General features: G+C 43.1%; 1 protein-coding gene across 7 annotated transcripts; it reads right to left on the bottom strand.

Moving 5' to 3' along the window:
* Positions 1 to 1733: 1733 nt before the first annotated feature.
* Positions 1734 to 22681, bottom strand: si:ch211-284e13.4 (insulin receptor substrate 1-B). 7 transcript variants are annotated; one of them, XR_003221990.1, is made up of 4 exons: positions 21962 to 22681; positions 17351 to 20488; positions 5969 to 15274; positions 1734 to 3788 (listed from the first exon to the last, which is right to left on the bottom strand). XR_003221990.1 is itself a non-coding variant. In XM_013265075.3 (3 exons), exons 1-3 carry the CDS (start codon positions 22308 to 22310, stop codon positions 15267 to 15269), a joined length of 3495 nt encoding a protein of 1164 aa, XP_013120529.2. In that variant the 5' UTR covers positions 22311 to 22681; the 3' UTR covers positions 1734 to 15266. The 7 variants fall into 7 exon arrangements, 1 of the variants encoding a protein (XP_013120529.2); XR_003221994.1 differs by having other exon boundaries at positions 6388 to 15274; XR_003221991.1 differs by having other exon boundaries at positions 1734 to 6517; positions 7927 to 15274.
* Between the last annotated feature and the right edge of the window lie 88 nt (positions 22682 to 22769).

Genomic DNA, 22769 nt, shown 5'->3' with positions numbered 1-22769 from the left:
TTAAAATTTACATTGTAGCGTTACATGGTTATTATATAGTCGTAAATGTTAAATAGATGTCAAGATGCAGAAGCCGTCAGCGATACTGAGTGGTCCTCTTAGTTTTCTCGAGATCTTTGACACGGAGCCGCATGGCACAAGAAGAACCGGTAAAGCTTCCGGTTCACATGCTTTCGTGTTTTTCAAAATAAACTTAAACACCCCATCGAGCTGCCGAGTATTGAACAGATTGTTTTTGGTTTTTATTTCTATATATGTTGAAATTATTTTTGTATTATTATTTTTGTATATACAGTGCTATGCGAAAATATTAAAACACCCATCATTTCTCTGTATTTTTCTTCCAATGAGCCGGAGTTTCTTGTATTTTTTGAAGGGTTCTTGAGCAATACTTCACCAGGCTTTCTCGAGGTCTGTCAAAGTTTTTTTTTCAAGCAAGCAAAAGCAATAAGGGATGAACCAGTGTTGTGTAACAGCCAACTTAGGAAATAACGGATTTTAGTTTGTTTCTTTAGGTACTCTGATACTTGCAGACTGTCATTGAAACTTATCATTTGTTCCCCTTTCATTAGTTGTATGAAGTTGTGTGCATTTTATAGATAGATAGATAGATAGATAGATAGATAGATAGAACACCGGGACTCAGTAGTCAATTAACAATACCTTTATTAATACACACTTATTGATTATACCTTCTAGAAGGGAGATGTACAGAACCCCGGACTTTCTCTGCAGATCTCAACCCCTTTGTCTGTTACATGCAGTTTTGTATAAGTGACACCCCCTTCTAATCCCTCTACGAGGTGCCATAAAACCAAGTGCTATGTTTACCTCCTTTACTTGTGTGTGTGCGAGCACGTGAATGCCTACATGTGCGCGTTCCCGCGTGTCTATGTGAGTGCTCGTGAGTGACTGTGTGTGCATACCTGGTATATGCGTGCACGTGAGTGAGTGTGCATATAGGTGTGGGAGTATATCAGTTAAAACACTGTGGGTGTGTGTCTCTATGTACGTGACTCCCTAGAGGTCATAAGAACCCATCTCCCTTCCAGACCACAGTTATCCAGTTACAAATCTACTTCTAAGCTCATGACACAATCAGGCCTTTATTACATTGAGGGCAGTGTCAGTGTCTCTAAAATAATTCTAGATTCTATCTTAACACATTTCCAAACTCTAAAGCAAACTAACCATTCCTACATGTCTAAACTCTAAAATAAGCTAAACATCCCTACAAACCCCCTTTTTTATCTGCCCTACGGCAGATAAAACTAAACAAAATCTTTCACCATAATGTTTTCATACTGTGACTCCCCATTTCCCAAAAGTGGTCTCCTGGTGTTAGACTTTGTATCAGATTCTCCCACAGCACAATTGATGAGTCTTACGAACAAAGCTCTGATACAAGGCACACAACAACACCCACACGTCACTAATATTGCAGTAAAAACAGACAAAGAAACCATAATTGACATAATGAAACCTTTCCATTGCCCAAAGACAGAAATCATCCATGCCTCCAGCAGGTTATCCAATCCCGAATCCCCATACATTGTGGTGGACAACGTCCTTAGGCCTTCCAGAACTCGGGTCACAGAGCCATCGGGAACTGTGTTATTTGGAATAAAAGTACAATACATATCCCCAAACATAGTGCAAACGCCCCCTTTTTCTCCCAAAAACATATCTAACGCCATCCGATTTGTACTGCCATTAAAGATGTCGGACCCAACTGTTCAGCAAGCCCTTTAACCGCGTCCCTGGTAAGGTTCGCCAGTCTCAGGACATTAAAGTGCACATAATTAATACGATCCACATTCTTGCCAGGAGTTACTGGAAAGAATGCAGAAATCATTGGACAATTTTCAAATCCTCCAGCAATTTGGTCCGCTACCTTAAATTCATTTAGGGACACCCCTAGGAACCCCAATAGCATCTCTGTATGTTAGTGATCCTATTGTAAGGTCAAACGATCCTGGTGACCGTTTGGCCAACACATGACGTCTCCGCCTGGCTGTCAGTTGAGCAGTGCCGGGCTTAGCCAGCCGCACCCTCTTTTCACCTACTAAAACAAGAGGTGCACCTAAATGTACCATGGCACAGAGCCCAGAAGTCCCACTAGGAATTCTAACATACAATCTTTACCCACCACAATAATAATACAAACCAGCACGTGCCCACAGGCCTATTTCGGTGCCGGTGTCTCTTGATAACTTTCCTCTGGCCAGGTACGTCACAGTGCACCAATCAGCGTTAATCTCCCCGGCCTCATGCTCATGTCTGTCAGGGAAAGATACAGTAAAGTTAAAACACGTGTAGTTGGCTCTTCTTGGCGTGAAGGGACCAAGTACAGTATCATTACCTATTGGTGGAAACAAACTTGCTAATGTAGTACAATTACCTTCAGAAACCGCTTCTCTAGTGAGTCTGAGCATGCACTCAAATCCCCACTGGTCTTCGGGATGTAAAGGAGCCGGTTCTGTGAAAAGATGTGGGCGGGCAGCTGCGCACGCCACGCAATCTGAAACATTCTGTTCCCTAGCATTTTGGATAAGCCAGTCTAGCCATAAATTGCTTTCACGGTAGCCAGTGGCCATTGAAATGAGCTGTTTAGGTTTTAGTCTTGTATAATCTACCTCAATTATTTGTGGGCCCGATTCAGAAAGTGGCAATGGTGGGGGAGGTGTTGATACAGTTATTTCAGCCACATCAGGTGCAAAATCTCTAAAATTAATTTTAACCAGACCGTATGGGTCCTTCCCTGAGACGTCTACTCCTATGACTAAGTACACCACGGATCGAGTGGGCCACACAGTGTCAAGCCAACTATTCAGTGACAGGGTCAACGGGTTCTGCCCAGCTGAGAAGTCCCGCTGAAACCCAAGCTTCTGCCACGTGGTGTCCTTATAGGGGCGCCACGTGCCAGAATACTCCACTATGGTAGACCAGTAGTCACACGGGCCCTTCCAATAAGTGTGATAGGGGTAGCCAAGCTTCTGATTATTACACTCTATATCTACCATTGGATTGTAACCTACCCAGACATCATATCCCCGCCATGAACTGTTTAAGCATTTACATTTAATGACAGCACAGAGGTCGAATGTATACGAGGTAGTGGACCCTTTAACGTAGTCCAACTCTATACCGCCATAATAATCCAAACACTCATCTGATTTACCTGTTTCACTGCGTTTGGTTCGCTTCGCCGTGGCCTGTGATGGTGGAGTCGCCGGAGTGGATTCAAGTCTGTCTCTGGGCAATTCGCTTAGAAGAAAAATCACAGTTACAATAACAACAGTCATCACTCCTAACACTACCATTTCTTTCCAATTTCCCCATAACCCCATCTTGTTTTTGTTTTGTTTTTTTTATCTTATCCCTTTTTATCCAATATAGTTTTCCCTTTTCACTTGTTTTTATAAAACCACCTTTATCTTCTGGGTTGTGCGATCCTCTGTTGCTCTTCTTTCTTCGACTTCCGGGGTAGACTACCCTTCAGTCGTTGCATGGATCAGGGATTTATTCTGTCCCTGGGCTGGGATCCATGTGAGGGGTCTCAGCCGAGTTCCCCCTCTTTTCTTTTGCCAAGAGCCTCTCCGACCGCTTAGGCTCTTCAGCTACAGCACACTGGCTCCAGTGGTACCAGGTTTCACCTTTCCCCTTCAGCTGAACTGCCTGTCCACCTGGGCTCGTTCCACTTCCGTTTGTAAACCTTCAGCCACACCCACTTCGCCTCTGGCACCGTCTGCTCCTGTCCTTGGCCTGCAGTCACCTGTGATGTAAAACTTAAGACAAGAGCTTTTAGTGCTTTAAACTGCTTTAAATGTTCAAATGTAGGCATTTCTTGTCTTAAGGCTGGTATCCCTGCGGTGGGTCCAGGAAATTGTCTCCCGGTGAACAGGTCATAAGGAGTGAACCCGGTAGACTGATTTACTGAGCATCTAATGCTCATGAAGGCTATTGGCAACGCCTCAATCCAATCCATTTTGGTCTGTGCAAAGATCTTAGCCAATTTATTTTTTAAGTTTTGATTCATTCGCTCAACCTTACCTTGAGACTGTGGATGATAAATGGTCCCAAACCTGTGTTGCAACCCTAGCATGGATTCCACTTCCTGCAAATGTTTATTCTTAAAATGTGTCCCATTATCTGATCTAATTCTCTCTGGGAATCCATGCCAGGGAATGTAATGATTTATCAAACACTTAATGACTGTTGCGCTGTCTTCTCTCCGGGCTGGCCACGCCTCTGGCCACCCTGTCAAACTATCCACACATACCAGCAGGTATCTGAAGCCCCTCGCTGGTGTCACCATGTCTGTGTAATCAATCACTATTTCCTGCCCCGGCCTCTGGACCAGGGGAAACTTACCCATCTCTGGTTTCACTGTAGGTTTAGGATTGTGTTGGCCACAGATAAGGCAGGTTCGCACATGCTCCCTCAACATGTCCTTTAGGAATGGGTGCCACCAATGACAGAGATTCCTCTCCATCTGGGCCACACCCACATGCCCAAGACCATGAGCTTCTCTGATCTTTTTCTCTGCCATATCTGCCGTCAACACTGGTCTTCCATCTGGCCCCCTCCAAATGTTGCTTGCCTTTATGGCTCCTCTCTCCTTCCAGAGTGACTTTTCTTCTGGAGAGGCCTTCTCCTGTTCTTTTATGATCTCTTCGCGTTCCAGCCCTGGATTTTCTTCCCAATCCATTCCCATACTTACCATTTGTCTGATCCCTGTGTAACCAACCACTTTTTTGGCTGCTTCATCTGCTGCTCGATTACCTCGAGCAACCCAGGTGGCCGAATCGTCGTGGCCCTTGCACTTTATTGTTGCCACCTCCAGGGGTCCTTCCAGCACCTTCATCTCCTTCTCATGTTTGATTGGTTGTTGATTGGTAGTGAGGAATCCAGCTCTCTTCCACTGACCCAGCTCCACATGTGCAGCTCCAAAGGCATAGGCTGAATCAGTGTAAATGTTTATCTTCTTTCCTTGAGCATATTTAAGGGCTTCAATCAGTGCAATCACCTCTGCTCTCTGCGCTGACTGCTGCCCTTCCAACTTTGCTGCTTTGTTCACCTCCAGCTGCTCCCCTCTCTTACTTACCACTGCATAGCCTGCCTTGAGCCCCTCCTTCTCGTCCCTAAAGCAGCAGCCATCTGTGAAGAGATCCTCTGCTCCTTCCATGGCTTCCGCTTTGAGATCTGGTCTTGTCTTCTCTTCTTTCCAGACCGCCTGAGCGCAGTCGTGCGGTTCCCCTGACCCCATTTGGTCTGCCATGTTTATCCCTTCATGTGTAAAAGTCAAATTTGGGGCCTCCAGCACTTTGCTGAACCTCTGTTGTCTAAGTGGGGTCATGGTGAAGGCCTGTGAGTTAACATAAGCCAAAACACTGTGTGTTATTAAAACTCTCAGTGGGTGTCCTCTAACTATATGTGCTACTTTCTGGATGGCCTTTGCCACTCCAGCTACATGCTGAGTGCATGTAGGGTGCCTTTTCTCCATGTTGTCTAAGCATACACTGATGTACATCAAAACCTGTCTACCTCGCCCTTTTTTCTGAAACAAAACGCCATTCACCACCCCTTTTGTTTCAGAAACATCCAAAAAGAAGTCCCTATTGTAATCTGGCACAGCTAAATCTACTGCTCAAGAAAGGTCCTGTTTCAGAGAAATAAAGCATTGTTCAGCTTCAGTAGTCCAGTTCAACTTAGCAGTCAGGTCTCTCATTCCATGCTGCTTCACCAAGTCACGCAAAGGCTTAGTGCGGCCCACATAGTCCGGAATGTACTGCCGGCTGTAGCCTGTGAGACCTAAAAAGGAAAGCATCTCTTTCACAGTCTCCGGCCGCGGGTGGGAGAGAATGGCACTTCTATGAGCAGCCATCATCCCCACCATATGCTGTTTCACCTCTCTCCCTAAAAAAGTCACCTGTGGTCTCACCAACTGTAATTTGTCTTTACTCACTTTAAAGCCCGCGTCTGCCAGTCTCCTGAGCACGGTCATGGTGGCCTGAAAGCAAGCGTCTGCCGTGGGAGCGGCAATCAGGAGGTCATCAACATATTGAACCAGAGTGCAGCCAGCCGGCATCACGCATGGTTCCAACGTCTGCTTCAACACCTGGTTAAAAATCCCCGGTGACAGAGCAAATCCCTGTGGCAACCGAGTATACCTTAACTGTTGACCCCTGTAAGAGAAAGAAAACACATCACGCAGAGAGTGGTGCAAAGGTAAGCAAAAGAAGGCATTTGCCAGGTCAATGCATGTAAACCAACGCTGATCTGGGGAGAGATTTGTCAATGCAGTAAATGGATTAGGAACTGGCACAGTTTTAGTTTTCAAAATAGCATTAATGGCCCGCAGATCATGAGCCATACGATATTTACCTGTGCCATGCTTTTCCACTGGCAAAATAGGCGTGTTCCATTGAGACGTGGAAGGCTCCAACACCCCCACCTTTAACAGCCCTTCAATAGTCTCTGCAATGCCTTCCTCTGCCTGTGGTGAATGTCGGTACTGCGGACGCCATATTGGAATGTCAGATTTAAGTTCAACGGTCACAGGCGAACAGGTGGTTAAGCCAACATCCGTAGGCCCCTGTGACCACAGTGTGTGAGGCAACTGTGAGAGGCCTTTAACGGCCTCTGGATGATCTGTCAGTTCCCTGCCATGTGTCCTACGAATGTGACGATGTTCCAATATAGTGTCATCTGTGTGGGATGTTGCGTGCACGTGAGTGAGTGTGCATATAGGTGCGGGAGTATATCAGTTAAAACACTGTGGGTGTGTGTCTCTATGTACGTGACTCCCTAGAGGTCATAAGAACCCATCTCCCTTCCAGACCACAGTTATCCAGTTACAAATCTACTTCTAAGCTCATGACACAATCAGGCCTTTATTACATTGAGGGCAGTGTCAGTGTCTCTACAATAATTCTAGATTCTATCTTAACACATTTCTAAACTCTAAAGCAAACTAAACATTCCTACATGTCTAAACTCTAAAATAAGCTAAACATCCCTACAAACCCCCTTTTTTATCTGCCCTACGGCAGATAAAACTAAACAAAATCTTTCACCATAATGTTTTCATACTGTGACTCCCCATTTCCCAAAAGTGGTCTCCTGGTGTTAGACTTTGTATCAGATTCTCCCACAGCACAATTGATGAGTCTTACGAACAAAGCTCTGATACAAGGCACACAACAACACCCACACGTTCCTACATGTCTAAACTCTAAAATAAGCTAAACATCCCTACAATAGATAGATAGATACCATCTGAAATTGTAATGTCATTAAGGTGAAACAATCCACCTAGACCTGACCTCTGGCCAGTCTGTTTGCTGTTCACTGAAGCCTTATCAGAAAGGGTGGCTGTCAAGAGGCAATTTTTGATGAATGGAAACAGGGGGAAAAGGCTTAGGTGTGCCAAATTACACAAGAACTGTACTGAAAATCTGTGACAACATGTCCAATGGAGTGATAAATTAAAATTTCAATATGAAGGAGGTCATGAGAGGAGTACAACAGTACCACTATCTGGAAAATGTCTCACTGGCAACAGCTTGATTCTCCAGCTTAATAATGATTCCAAACACAATGCCAATGAAGGAAAACTATACCTGGATAGAAAAATACAATAGCACACGATCAGTCACTTTCGGTCAGTCAGACATACCAAATATTGACTTGCAAGCTTGATAGAATTGTGCAAACTCTCATACTGCATTTCCACATGTGTTTCGATGTGTCAATAAGTCGCTGGTTCCATTCTAATAAAACAACACATTTGCAGCCTTGTGTCCTTCCTTAGTCATTGGCAGTCAGATATTGAAATCGAGTTAATACAAAGTCCTCATTTACTTTAACACTGGCTTTAACAGCTTATGAGGAACAAGCATGCAGACGAAGTAGGTAACTTACCTCCTCTCACAGTGCACACTAGATCCCAAATGGTCACAGTGTCCTTTAAATAAAGTTACATAACTCAAGATAGCTGTGTATCAAAGTGACAATCAGGAGAGAATTTGTTTTATTCCATGATGAATAGGCTAACTAAGCCCCTCAACTTTTGCACTTTTGCTTGTTTCTCAATCTGTCCAAACTCCAATTAGAAGTCACTGTACACTTATCTTTTGCAAGTGAGAAATAAATCTCCCACACCATGTTAGAGATTCAGAAAACCATCTAGCAGAGAAAAACACTTTTGGCTACAAAAGAATCGTACAAAATCCAAACAAAGAATGTCTCAGAACACTGTGTTCTCAATCACAGCTGCTCTTGCAGATCTGGGCTCTTAACTCTATAATTGCCTTATGCCTGTTGTATCATTAGAGGAGTCCCTTCCCTTCCCCAAGCATAATATTACAAAGTCTCCATTAAACACAAGCTTGCATTGAATTGTATTGTTTAAACCTCATCTCTAGCTCAGGGGTTGAAGTGGGCCAGCACACCTTCAATTAATGAGCATTTAAGTCTCATAAGCAGATTAATGCTGACAAAGTATTACTGACAAATTAGCTCATTTGTCGTATGCTGCAGTCTGGCGTTGGTTCCACTGATAGCACTGAGCAAGTGAGAAAATAACGACCTCCCACAGCCCTCCTTACACGCTCCAAACACCCTTCTTTCCTTCTCATCCCTGTGGTGCGTTCATGGGGCATTTGTAAATAAAGTTTTCTTTCTTTTTTTCAAACAGCTGGACAAACAGGACGGGTATGTACTAATATGTATATTTAGCTCTCAGCAACACTTTGTGACAAACATTTGTGATAAAATGCGTCTGCTAGCTAAATGCCTGCAGGTGTATTTGCCAGGGAGAGAATAGGAAACGCTTACGTACGACACTGAGAGATGGAGCAAGATCTAAGAAAGAGCACAGGAGAGGAAGATGAGACATTATTTTCAAAGCTAAGAACTGCTCAGTAAGTGCAATTTGATAAACTGGAAACTTTTTAAATCCTACATTTGATTTGTACATGATGATGATGATGATGCTGAATTACGTTTTTGGCTATTTAAAGATTGCCATGTATATAATAATCTAATGTAATGTGTTTTTCTGGTCTTACTGACCACTCAAAGCATTTTTAACTATAAGTCACACATTTTAACCACACATTCTCACACAGCACTTGATGCTATTGACCTCACATCCATGGCCATTTTCAATTCACAAATTAGCCTAACATGTATGTTTTGGGGCTATAAAAAGAAGTCCACACAGGTACAAGGAGAACATGCAAACTCCACACAGAAGGCCTGTAAGCTGTAAGGTGGCAGGACTATTATGTTGACCACAAAACGGCACAAAAACACTGGCAACTGTCAGTGCTACCCCTCAGCCTACCAGCATACACAGCTATAGCATCAGTTTCAAAATCATGCTTTGACTTGTTCTCAAGTTATTGCAGTTATTGCACAAGATTTTGGAAATCCTATGTGACTTCCTTTTTGAGTTATGTGTTCAAAAGATTTTCAGAGAACTTGACCTTTGACCTTGAGGTCACTGAGATTCAAACTCATCCTAGATTGTTAGTAGATGTACCCTTGGTATCACATCGCTTTCCCAAACCTAGGTGTCCACGCTGCCTGCCGGACTGTCAGCGTGACGTCAATACCCCATCAGCCTTTTACGGCTGTAAAAAAACAACTGGCCAATTCAAGTTCTTATCATCATGCGCCCTCTACTGGCTGTTTCATGCGTCTACATCAAACATTAACAACCTGTGGAGCTCTGACAGAAACTGCAACAAACAATTATTTGCTTTAAGTTGGATTTCCTGTTTAAATTAAACATATGAAATCAAATTTTTTCTTTATCTCTGTTGTATTTTTTCGTAAAGGCAAAGGCTCCACGGAGGAACTTTGAACTGATATTGAACATTTTTGAGATATTTAGCTGTTAATGTGCATTAGCAGTTGTATCAGTCATTTCCCCCTCTTTTCCTTCTTAGAGAAGCCGAATAACGGAAAGCACTGTAGTTTTGTTATTTACCTATATGAACTTAATTGGTGCCAAAATACCATCTGTTTAAACTGAGTCACCCGGGATTAAATACACACACCCTCTGTCCACCGTCTTATCCTTTAAAACTCAGTCTAGACTCAGTTGACCACAACAACTCGTCAAATTTTGATATTTACCTTCAGACACACGGTCAATAAAAGACACATTTTTCAGATTTTTTTCCATATAACTTTGTTTTTTATCAAAAAAACAAAAAAACATTGACGTTGTCTACATCACAGACAAGAATCATCAATATTCTGTTTTAAACAATTTCGCCATGAACAGAATGAACCCCATGCCCATCCCACCCCTGGAGCAAACTCCTCTATACACAGTATACTTTACATACCTATAGTTCCTGTTCAGCCTTTGTACATTTTACATCATTATCAAAGTAGTATCAATAGATTTAAAATACATACAATGCTCTTCCATTGTAATTATAATCGCTATCCTGATTGTACATACAGCATCATTTCCCACACTTAGAGTTCTGTTGAGCAATTTCTGTGCCTCCTTTTCATCAGCATGTTCTTATAAAATATCCAGAAAAGACAACACGAGTCTCCGTAATTCACCAAAACAGAATACTTGGCAGATTGCAGATGATTGGCAGATGAGAAACATTTCGTAACTACCGCTGTGTGTCATGAGAGTGGAATAGTTGCCGCTGACTGCTGCTGACGTAGTTTTGAATACACAAATATTTACCGCAATCTACAGCTTTTATTTACGTGTTCCTCAGGAACCATTCTCAGACTCTGCGAGGGGCTTTGCCACCAACTGTTGCGTCTGCTCGGACATGAGATTATGAGGTACAGTCAGAGAATCTCGGTAATCCCCAATTAGACGAGCTGCGCTGAAGGAATAACAAAGAGATTATAAAAGATCACCACAACCAAAAGAGTAACACAAGTTATAAAAGTGGAACAAGTCAAAAGTGTTTGTATGGATTTGTTAAAGTTCTCGGTATTGGCCAAAAACGCTAGAAGTAGTGGGCAGTGCTGAATCGATATATAAATATTTTTACCCATCAGGATTAAAAACAGACTGATAAGTGGCTGACTAATTTGTAAAAAAAAGAAAACTGATTCAACCTTTGTGTTACCTTGGTGACAGAGGTCCTTAACACATAAAACTTTGGCACCACAGACAAGTCTGCTACAAAAAAAAGGTCGCACACCTCGAACTAAACATTAAAAAAAATGTGAGGAAGACTTTAATTGTTTCTTCTACGCACTGACAATGACAACTGATTAACGGCCAAACACGAGTATTCACAGCCAGGCACTTGTGTCCTTTCAGATGTGAGTCGAGGGCTGGGTCAGTCGGTGAGGAACATCTGGAGGGAGGGCGGTAAACTACGTGGAAGTTTTTACCTACAGGATTAAAACACACGCATTTGTCTTCGGGTCTAACAGCGCGCAAGCAGCAGTGCCACAATCATACGCTTAGTGACAAATCAAAGTTTCTAAATGTGGGAAAATCTACCAGTGTCAAAAATACAACATCAAGAAAGCCATCTTTGTTTGTACCCTGTAAAAGCAAGCCAGAGCCCCGGACAGTGTAGTTACTGCGGGAGGTCGGCATTGCAACACAACATAGAGTTGACCCTTTCTTTTTATATCTGCTAACAACACATCCTTATTCAATATTCAGTATCACCAACAAGGCTCAACTTGCCAGTATGGTACTGGATCCAGTATGCAAGCAGTCATTAACTATAAATCACACAACCTTCAGAAAAAACTTGCGTATCACAAACTTTGACTTCATTTGAATTTTAACAACCATTTTCCTTTTTTTTCTTCTTTTTTTTGGCCCAATGGCTGTCTCATGAAAAGTGATTCATCTTAAGTCACATCTATGATCTTTGAAGAGTTTTTTTTAAGACCTTTTTGGCAATTGCTCTGACAGCAGCAAATTACAAATGGGATAAATGAGAAAGTCATGTGTGGGAGCAGGAATGGCACTGTTTCATAGTTTAGACCTCGTGTTTGAGAGAGAAAATAAAGCGTGACAGAGAAGTAGTACTATTCACACCTTCTGGGATCTGAATCCACATCCCAAAAAATATCTGAACAATAGATAAGTGTGTTAATACTGTTTTAGCCCAGATAAGCAGCCAGCCAGCAGGATTGGCTTCACCCTTCATCTCATGATTTATTTTTTCTTTTTTGGGGGGGAAGAAGGGTTCAAACCAAGCAGCTGTTTTAATTTCTTCTCAGTGCAGAGACAGGGGAAGTTAAATTATAAAAGAGATTAAGTATGAGTTTACATTAAAGTCTCCAGCATGAATAAGTGGCTGGTTGGTGGAGGGCAAGAGTAAAAAAAGAGGAGAGTTGGGGCAGAAGTGGACACATCCCAATGTGTGAATACACTAAGATGAAAAGGTGAGTTTTCCTTTCATTGTTTTTTTTCTTTTTGGTTTTTCTTTTCTTTCTTTTTTTTTTGGCCAAACCACAGCTTGATAAAGCCAAACACACGAGCGAGGGTGTGTGCTTACATTGTGGCTGAAGTGTTAGGCACTGCAAAAAAGAGCATGAGATTGTTTTACATGTTTCTGATTCCAAACACAGTAAGGCAATTTGATTATGGTTGAATGACAGCAATGTAAGTTCCCAGCTTTTTCTCTCTCGATCAACAAATGCACAGATTAGACTCAGGCAAGAAATAACACTTGTTTTTTTGTTGTTGTTGTTTTTTTCCCATTTTCACAACCCTTCATAAGATTACCTGTGTAAAAACAGCTACAATCAAAAATGAGGCACTTTATAAAATACTATATATATTTATATATATATATATATGTATATATATATATATCTAGGCTAAATAGTATTAATCAATATATGTATACTGTATATTTTGTATACCATTGTAATGTGTTACTTTATATAAGAATTGTGTTAACTGTTATGCAAATGAGAACAAGTACAGCACGTACTATAGTTTCTGTTATTCTATACTATAGTATACACTATAGTATAATATACAGTTCTAATAGAAAAGCTCAGTTGCAAAAAGTGTTTACACTTTGACGTTTCCAATGATTTTGTGCTACACAATCGTTCAAAATGCAGAATGTAAATAAAAAAAAGCATTCAACGACTTGTAAAACTCATAAACCCAAATTTTATTCACAGTAAGGCTTAGAAAACGTATCAGATGTTTTACTATTTCATGAAAAACATTAGCTCATTTGGAATTTGATGCGTTGCCACTATAAAATTCAAAATGAGCTGCTATTTTAATTAAAATAGTACTTTTTCTCCATTTAAACACTTGATATTTTTCCTATATTCTAATGTGAGTTAAAATTTGGGTTTATGAGAACTGCAAATCATTGCATTCTTTGTTTTTTTATTCACACAGCCTTGTAATATTGTATATGATCTGTCCTCATAAAAACATGAAGGGACTGTTAGGGACTCCAAAATTCATTCTTCTCCTAAGATATTTACTGATTTTTTTTTATACACTAGTTACAAAGATGGCTTACATTTTGATTTGCCTTACTATTTTCAGCTGGCTGCGGTTATCAAGTGGAATTGGGGGATAATTTGAGCGCTCAGATTCATTAGAAAGCTGTCGCGTGTGCTCGGTTCATGTGTAATAACTGCTTACGTAGCCATTCTTCTCAGTTAAATATAAAGAAGAGCTAGAATGGAATATTCATAATTTGGGCAAAATTTGGTATATCTGTTGTTTTTAAACTAAGTCTGACATTTTTTCTTCTATGCCAAAGCAGACAAGCAAGAATATTAGGTCAATCTGGTCATTTTAATTAAATCTTTCGCTCATTCATGGTTAATGAATTGATTATTGAGCATCTATGTCAGTTTTTTTTCTGTATAATTGTGACATCAATCACTTTCATAAAATGCCTGCATGACAGCGAAGGCTTTCATGTGACTTCTTCTGCTGGATTTATGCTGTAAAACAAATACAGCATATATGAGTCCAGTGAAATTACTTTTCTTATGCCAGCTGCAGCTACTGAAGGTTATTAAACTGTCACTTAGGTTTGGGAATAAGGATGAAGGGGATCATGAGTTTCCTATCAAACCCTGAACACCACATATTGTATAAGCAAATCCATTAAATATCTCAAAATACCACCGAGGAGCTTTCACTAGGCTTTAACAATGGCTACATTTTGAAAATGAACCACATGGCATGATGGGACATGTTAAGTTTATGCGGCTACATAAACATATATCCTGTGTGAGTGCACATGTGCAGCTTTGGGGATAAAGCTGAATTCTGTGTGAAAAAACACAGACTTTACACTCTAATGCATTTCACAAAGATTGCATAAGCTATGTGGGATTTTCACACAACCACTTCCCTATTGTCTGCAAAAAACTGACAGGAAACTGTGTTTTCATTTCTATAGCGCAAATCCGTTGCCAATTCCATCCACCACCCCAGAAAGAAGCACATTTTGAAGTCCTTCGGTAGCACAAAACCAGCGATCAATAAGTGTAAAGCCTTTTTTTTTGCAACTGTGTATGATAAATCAAATACATTTACAGTGGCAGGGCGTGTACGTGTATGAGCCCTCTGCCAAACTGCGCTTTCCTTCTCAGTTTGATGATCCTTTAACTTACATGGACAAAGGATGGTGTAGCATAAATAGTAATACAAAGGCAAAAACCACAGGATCCAATAATTAACACTCATTAAAACTCAGCTGAGATTGTTACATTATAGCAGCTGCCACTTGAAATCTTGAGACACAAGATTCCAATAGACTGGCTCAAACATCAATTAAAAGCAAATAAGGACATTTTTGAGATTCCCTGAAAGTGTTTTTGAAATACGAGCGTTAGTAACATGACAATATAGATCAAGTAGGCAAAAAGAAGAACAGGCTGTCCATGAATGTCATAATGGCCACCTGTGAGCTCACACCATTACACACCTAACTGTCATCCTTTATCTATATGAAGTTAAATGATGATCAGATGTTCTTTTTTTATTATTATTAAAAACAAGGTTTAAAAAAAAGACATTTTTTCCTTACCCTGTGACTGTGTGTTGTGTATATGTGTGTGTATGTGTGTGTCTGTGTGTGTGGTGTGTTTGGCACACATTTGGTTGACAGAAAACAGCAGACGGGATGGGGATGAGTTTTCCAGGGTTTCAGTGTTCAGACTCCAGTGTACAGTTCTGTTGTGGCAACAGATCGGGCTGCCACCCGTCCCCTGACGGACTGTCACTCTAAGATCCAAGACGAAGATGGAGATCAACAGTCTGGGAGGAAAGAATCAAAGATAGGCGTGAGCCTCAATTATATACCATAGCTTTGTTTTTATCGCTCCTTATTGTGCTTTATTTTTAAAGTATATATACTCACCACAATTTACGTAATAATCAAAGTGAATCAGATTTAAGTCTCCACACAGAAAATGTTACAGAAAGCAAGGCAGCTATTCACCAAAGCATATTGCTTTTGTTTAATCTAGAGCTCCTGCTGGCTGGTTGGGTAAATATCACATGACCCTAGATATCTTTCTAAAAGGATTTTCTGATTGGTTTCATGCACGCTGTTGCAGATGTCAATATTATGTGTCTCTGTGTCAAGCTTTATCAGCTCCAGGTATTTTCATATGTTTCTTCCCTTTATGATCCACCTGAGCAACAAGAAGTCACTGCCCTGACTCTGATCCTGTCAGGAAAATGAAGTCAGGGGCACCGACAAGCAAACATCTTGGGTTTATCGCTTGTGACCTACAGAAAAGGATCCCGCGAAATAAATTCATTAAAGAATAATCTCGCGGCGCGACCGCATATACTTAATCAAGATAAGCTCGGAAAGGAGCGCAAATAAATGAAAGTGCGGTTTGAAAAGCTATGAGTCAGTCTAACCACTTGCACCGTGCATCATTAGTGTCAAATGTCTGTCTGCCGCCTCAACACTCTGGCCGTCTCTACCCAGGTATGCTTGCAGCTTTGTGCACTGGATTTCTGTTTTACCATTCAGCTGATCAAGACGAGCTTTTGCTTAATTTCTTAAAATCTTTAGGTGAACACAGTATATTATATAGACTGTGTGCGCTTGCTGTACTATAGCTTTCATACAAATAGGATTGGAGCCCATGTGTTTTAATTATTACTCATTACAGTTTAATATTGTTTTAATTGATGATTAATTGAGGTTTAATTTCCTTTTTTTGCCTTAAATGGAAAACCAAACCATCCCGAATTAAAATTGGCTGCCAGTTTATAATGATCACATGCTGCATGTTCAGACATTTTCATAGCATTGGATAAATGCTCTTTATCTGAATAAATAAAATGCGCGCATGTGATTGGCCCTCTCAGAAATATTAATATTAACCTTTTTATCTATTTTTTATTCATCACATGCAGCCTTTAACAGTTTAGTTCGTGACATGTGCATGTCAAAAATGTACATCCATCAAAAATCATATTCAGTCACTAACCGTTTAATAACTGTCATCTGAGCAATGTGAGGGAAACCTCGAAGCTGCCATGTGAAATGCAACAGCCAACAGGACACCCACACATAAATATAAACACCTTGCTTGCGTTCTGTCCCCTCTACCTCCATTTATGTGAAATGGCTCATTACCAGCAGACAAATCAATTGGCTCTGCTCTCTGAACACCCACTTGTGATAATAAGAGACTCTACAGGCAACCCACAGACTGGAAATATGGCGCTGCCCACCAGCTTGAAGCCAAGGTACACATCAGTAAAAGATGAAAGGAGAAAGAGTGACTAAGACCCAGACATGAGCTCTGTCTGTGGATTATGCACGTCACATGAAAAAGTTTTCGCTAGACAAATATTATCAGGAATCATATTTTAACTTGTGTTTTTGCCTATTTAAAAACAATAATCTATTCTTCTCGCTCTCTTTAAACATCAAAGATTAGGGCTGATCTAATCTTTTGATAATTAAATGGCTTATATTACTCTGATGTTACGATATTTATTTTCTTAATAGAGATCAAGAGAAGTACAGTTTTGGCCTTTTTGCTTAAATGATCGGGATTGTTTTTAACTATTTGATTGACAGTAAGTAGATATTTTCCTCCTCAGTTTCAGAAATCACATCAAAAATCATTTCCAGATTTGAATTATTCTCGAAATCGAAGGAAACAACTGCAGTGTCGACCACACATGGTCCTGCAGCCGTGAGGCCAAAACTGACAAAACAGAAATCTCCAGCCATGATATAAAAAGAATTATAAATGTATCCGCAGAATATTTACACATTTTCTTAACACTAAAGAGCTAATCACAACTTATCACTCAACAAGTAATACATAATTCAACATGAACTGGCTTTGTAGCGCTTACCTTGACCATCTTTTCTACTGTTCTGGTGTGCTCTCAATTCTTCCGATTTATAGAAATCAATACTGGCGTAAGTGTTGAGGCTGGAGCCAGCACTGCTACCCATAGCACTTCCTCCCATGTTGTAGGCAGAAGAGGTGTGCTCCACTCCAGCTTGAGGGCTCTCCTTAATGGCCAAGTCAAGGTCAATATAATTAAGGCCTTGTTCTCCAGATGAGGTGGAGGCTTGAGGTGGAGGTGTGGCAGACATACTAGCAGCCTGCCCGCTCTCCCACAGTGAGCAGTCCAAACCATGCCGATGGCTCGCTGCCTGGCTGCCCTCTGGGAAGAGGGAGGTAGAAGAGGATGCGTGGCGTGGTAGTGAGGGGGGTGAATTAAATGTCTCTGGGCAGTGGCTTAGGCGTCCCTGCTGGTCACCTCGGACCAGTCTGCTGCTCCGCTCCGGAGACTGGAAGGACTTCACTGGGGAAAAGCCCAAACCTGTCTCCTGCTCCACAGGTAAGGGTTGACCAGAGTGGATGGCAGGTCGTGCTGAAGTGCTGGGATCTGAGGCTTTGCTGTCCGTAAATGGAGGCGGGACTTCTGTCAGCACTGCTGCTGTCTTTATTTTTGTTCTGTAGCCCAGGTTGCCCTCTGCGGCCAGAGGAGAGGACGTGCCGTGCTCGTGTCGGGCCTTGGGGGCAACAGCTGGTGGGCCCTGTTGGGTGCTGAACGTGGATCTAACATGAGTCACTGGTGTTGAGGATTTCCCTAAATCCATGCTGACGTACTCAGCAGAGGTGGACAATGGTGCAGAGAAGCTGCGGGGAAGGTTAGCAGGATTATCATGGCAGAGGAGCGGTTGATTCACGGGTCGGAGCGTTCCATGGATCACAGGACGTTCGGAACCTGCACATCGTCCTTCGCCATATTTACTGTCTTCCTTGAAGACAATACTGACATACTCACCAACATTCTGAGACACTGATGGCGGCAGATTCTCTTTAACCCTGGGCAGCGTGTTTGCTTTAGTAATGTCTGAAGACACACTGAGGGGACGACCACGTCTTTGCTGCTTTGGACTCTTACTGCTCGATGCACGTTTTTGATGGTGACGCCCATCTTTCGTGCTTGTTCCTGCACTCTTGTATTCTGCTCCGGTTCTTAATAAACTTAACCCTCTCCCCACTGATATGGACTTGTCTTCGAGGCTTTCACTGCTGGCAGAGCTGGAGGAGAAAGAAGAGGAAGACATGGAAAGTTGGCAGCTTCCAGCAGCGCCCATTGCAATTTTGTTTCTCTTGCTATATCCAACTCCTCCTCCCCGTCCAGCACTATCGTGCCCACTGCCTTCTTTTTTTCCTTCTCCTTTGTTCAAGTCGTCCTCAAAGCGAGTATAGAGAGTGTGTTGATAAGCTCGTGGCAGTGAGAAGTAGGAGTTGAACATTTTTGGTTGAAGTTGGTGCTGCTCAGGATGGGAAGGCGGTGTGCTGCAAGCAGAGCGGCTGCTGACTGGTGAGATGTTCATGTAGTCACTGGCAGCCCGGCTCTCCATGTTGCCCCTGCTATCCCACATGCCTAGTCCATGCAGGTCTGTGGAGCTGCTGCTATTGGGAGACATGACCATGTAGCCCTCAGAACTGGGCTGGCGGATATGCTGAGGGGGGGACACACTGTTGTTGGGGGTCATGGCCATGTATTCGTCATCTGCCCCGGGTTTAGCACCGGCGTCAGAAATACCTATTGAGAGAGAAAGTGAAACAGGAGGAGACGTCACTCCAGGCAACATTGACATGTAGCCACTATCCACAGCTGCTCCTCTGTCCACTTCTCCCCCGCTTTTGTCAGACCTCTTCCTATTCTCCCCTACTACATCAAGTTGCCCACCCCCAACTCTCAGTCTGCCTGAATCATGGTGCAAATCAGCTCGCTGTCTGTTAGCGCTCTGCGACATGATGGCGTATTCTTCATCGTCCTCATCATCTTCATCTTTTCTATGTGGAGTCAGCCGCTCGTGGGACGCCAAAGGCAGGGAAGCCCTCTTACTGAGCAGTCTGCGTTCTGCCTCTGATTCACGACTGGATGAACGGCGCAGTATCCGTCTGCCTTTGGAGCGATGATGGGAACCAAGCAGACTCTCTCGCTGTCCCATGACGATATAGCTGGAGGAGCCTTCTCCGTGTACGTGATGTCCTGACAGGAGCAGAGAGTGCTCGCCGGGACTGGAGCCGTACTCATCTGAGGATCCATAGTCGCTCGGTGAACCTGAAACAGAAACTCTTTGTGATACACGAGGGTAGGAGCAGATCGTCATGCCTCCCACCGCTGCCCCCACTAGTCCGCACTCTGAGCCATGACCAGAGCTGGAGGACAGACTCGGCGCAGGGGAAGGAGCAGGGTTAGGTGTGTAACGTGCAAGGCTGAGGGTAATCTTAGCAGGGGTTGGGGCCCGGGTGGGCTTGGGTCTCAGTGTTGGGGTAGTTGAGCAGGATCCATTGAGACTTGGGCTGGAGCTGGCCCACGTCCCTTTGGCACTTGCTCCACTCTCCTCTGACCTGGCTCCGATGCTGGCTGTTCGCGCCCTTGGAAACCCGTGGCGCGATGTAGGTGATGTGCTCGTGCTGCTGCCTCCTGTTCCAGGGGTCTCCGTGCGTGCCCGTCTCGAGAAGCCCACCTGGCTCGGTGGCAGATTTGGGTGATGACGACGGCTTGGGACACTGATAGGATTTGAAGCAGTACCACCTCCACATGAGGTTCCCACAGACTGAGATTTACTGCGCTGACGGAACTCCTCACTAAGGGCCTTCATGGCCTCCAGCAGGGTCTCGTGCATGTTCTGAGCCACCACGGAGTCATCCACCTGCATCCAGAACTCTCCGGGGCCGGTAATTGCTGAGCGCCCCACCTCAATGAAGAAAAAATTCTCTGAATGACCACATCTGCGGACATTCATCAGCTGCAACACTACAGAGGCCACATCAGAGTTGAGCTTGACAAAGTTGACTGTCTTGTCAGTTAGGCACAGCCGGTAGATGCCTACTAAATTCCTGGCATGTCCAAGACCTTTAGGCCAAACCTTGACCTGCCACACTTCCTTGAAGGTTGGAACAGGAGATGGAGAGCTACACTCTCCACTGCTTCCATAGTCTTCAGGGGTTTTACCTAGAAAAACAGTAAAGAATAAATAAAACAATTAGGGGATTTAATGATTACAGACATACATACAAGAAAAAAAAGAGGGGTTTAATTCAAACATAGCCTGCTGAAATACTAACGAAAGCCAAAATGACAGTAATAAGTAATGCTTTGTTACTCTATCGTAAGTAAATTGCCATATGCAAGAATACTGCCAAACAGCTCTGCTGCAGCCAATTCATCACCATCACTTTTAAGCTACAGCTCATAATTAATTAAGCCTTAAAAGCTATAGAAAGCATCCACTAAAACGCATCATGCTCAACTGTGATACAAGACATTGTAATTCTGCTCAGTGCCAATCAAATGACAAATTGCAGACCCCCCCCCCCAATCAGTGTTATTTTCAGTAAACAACAAACAATCTGCTGGTTTGCTCCAATCCACCAGAGAAAGAGAAAATATCAGGAATGAACTCCTTAGAAATTAATATAAGATGTAATATATTAATGTGCTTCAATCTATCTCTCTGTCTTTTTTTGCCAGACTCTCGCCTAATTACGATCAGCTGCACATTAAAATTAAAATAAACATTGTTTTATTGTGACTGTGCCTGAGCCATACCCTGAACAAAATGGGGGTCTTCTGTTCTCTAATGTGTATCTGTTAAGGGTTCCACAACAACATATTAGAGCTGGGCAAGCCCATCAGTCTCAAATAACTGAAATGCAAAGGCAGAACAGGCAGGGAGGGTGGGTGGTGGTGGTGCTCAGCTCCGGCATAAGGATAACAACGTAAACACGAGGATAACCAACAGAAACACAATTTCCAGCGCAGAGCGCACTAACGATGCCATCTCCTCCCTACCAGCAGCAGCACCGCGTAACACAAATGTAGGTTAGGCGAACGGCAGTCGGAGCTGTGCAGAAAAACAAAAACACGGGCTCCAGCGGAGTGCACCGCGATAGGCTGCTACTATATGATGCATCCCTTGGATGGTTGCTATATGCCCACTGCGCCATGCAGAAGCACACCGTCGTATGAAAACGGGCTGCATTTTGGTCACAAGAAGGGATCATCTCGTGTTTTTACAGGCGGATGCTGTTTAACGCATCCAATTATGTTTTTGCTGACGGATAATAATCCGCAGGTTGTGACTGTATTAAAGCACTGCTTATTGAGATTGTGCTGCACAAACACACAGCACATGCCGCCCATAGCGTGTCGGTCTAAACCGTTCAATAGGATCCACCTGCCTCTTGGTTAAAATACATCACCCTCCAAACTGCATTGCTTACACTATATGGGTACAATTAAAACACAAAAACCTACAGTTAAAGAAAATCAAAGAAAATATTCAAATAATTCGAGCCGGTGATATGCAGAGAGACACCAGGATGGCCGAGCCAAAATAGTGTATGGAGAACAAATAGCCTACGGCAGGATAGGCCTGATGCAGAAACAGACAGAAGAAATCACATCACACTTTTCATATCTTACAGTTGCCCTGGAGGTCCAGCATTGCTTGGTACCACTCATTTTGGACCTCCTCGCTGTCTGCGGCGATGGCAAAGCTCTCGCTGCGGGTATAAAGCACTATCATGTGCTTGTTCTTCGAATCTGCCCGCTTGTTGATGTTGAAGCAAGTCTCCAGGTTCAGGACTTTTTTGGGCACAGGTGATTTACTGCGGAATTTCTTCTCGTTCTCGTAGTACTCAAGTCGAGCGGGACCATGCTCCGAGGCCGCCCTCAGCACGAAAAATCGCCGGTGCATTGATTTATGCTTGCGGAGATACCCGCTTTTCTGTACATCTTCATAGTTCTGCGGCTCGGCTGCTTGGTTCTCCATTGCCAAAGCAGGCGAGCGATGGTTATTATAAACAATTATTCTCGGGGGGAAAAATAATGTCCATGCGTATTCCTCATTTATCCATCCCAACTACATGCCTCGTCCTCCCCGCGTTCACGTTTAAGTGTCCAGCATGTGTGAGGAGGCGCAGGATGGGGAGAATCAGCCAAGCCAAAGCATGTTTTGGGTTTGGTATCATATTGTGAATCCAGCAGCCGCAGGAGGATCCGCGCACCGAGCGTGCACAGCGTCCACCGCCGCTCGTCCCGCAGCCCAGCCCAGTCCCCAAGTCCAACCACGGTGCGGTTCAGCTGCTTAAGGACGTCTCCTCCACCTGTCTGAGGTTGCCCATAGCCACTCTGTATTCACCACTGTCAGATTAGGCAGGATAATAACGACACCCCCGGTAAAGACTTTCGAAATAAAAGCCTTAGGAATTGAAGAAGGGGGGAGCTACAA

This window comes from Oreochromis niloticus, linkage group LG10 (assembly GCF_001858045.2).
Source record: "Oreochromis niloticus isolate F11D_XX linkage group LG10, O_niloticus_UMD_NMBU, whole genome shotgun sequence".
Taxonomy (NCBI): Eukaryota; Metazoa; Chordata; class Actinopteri; order Cichliformes; family Cichlidae; genus Oreochromis; species Oreochromis niloticus.
Note: the sequence above shows the minus strand (reverse complement) of the source record. Positions and strands in the feature narration are given on the sequence as shown.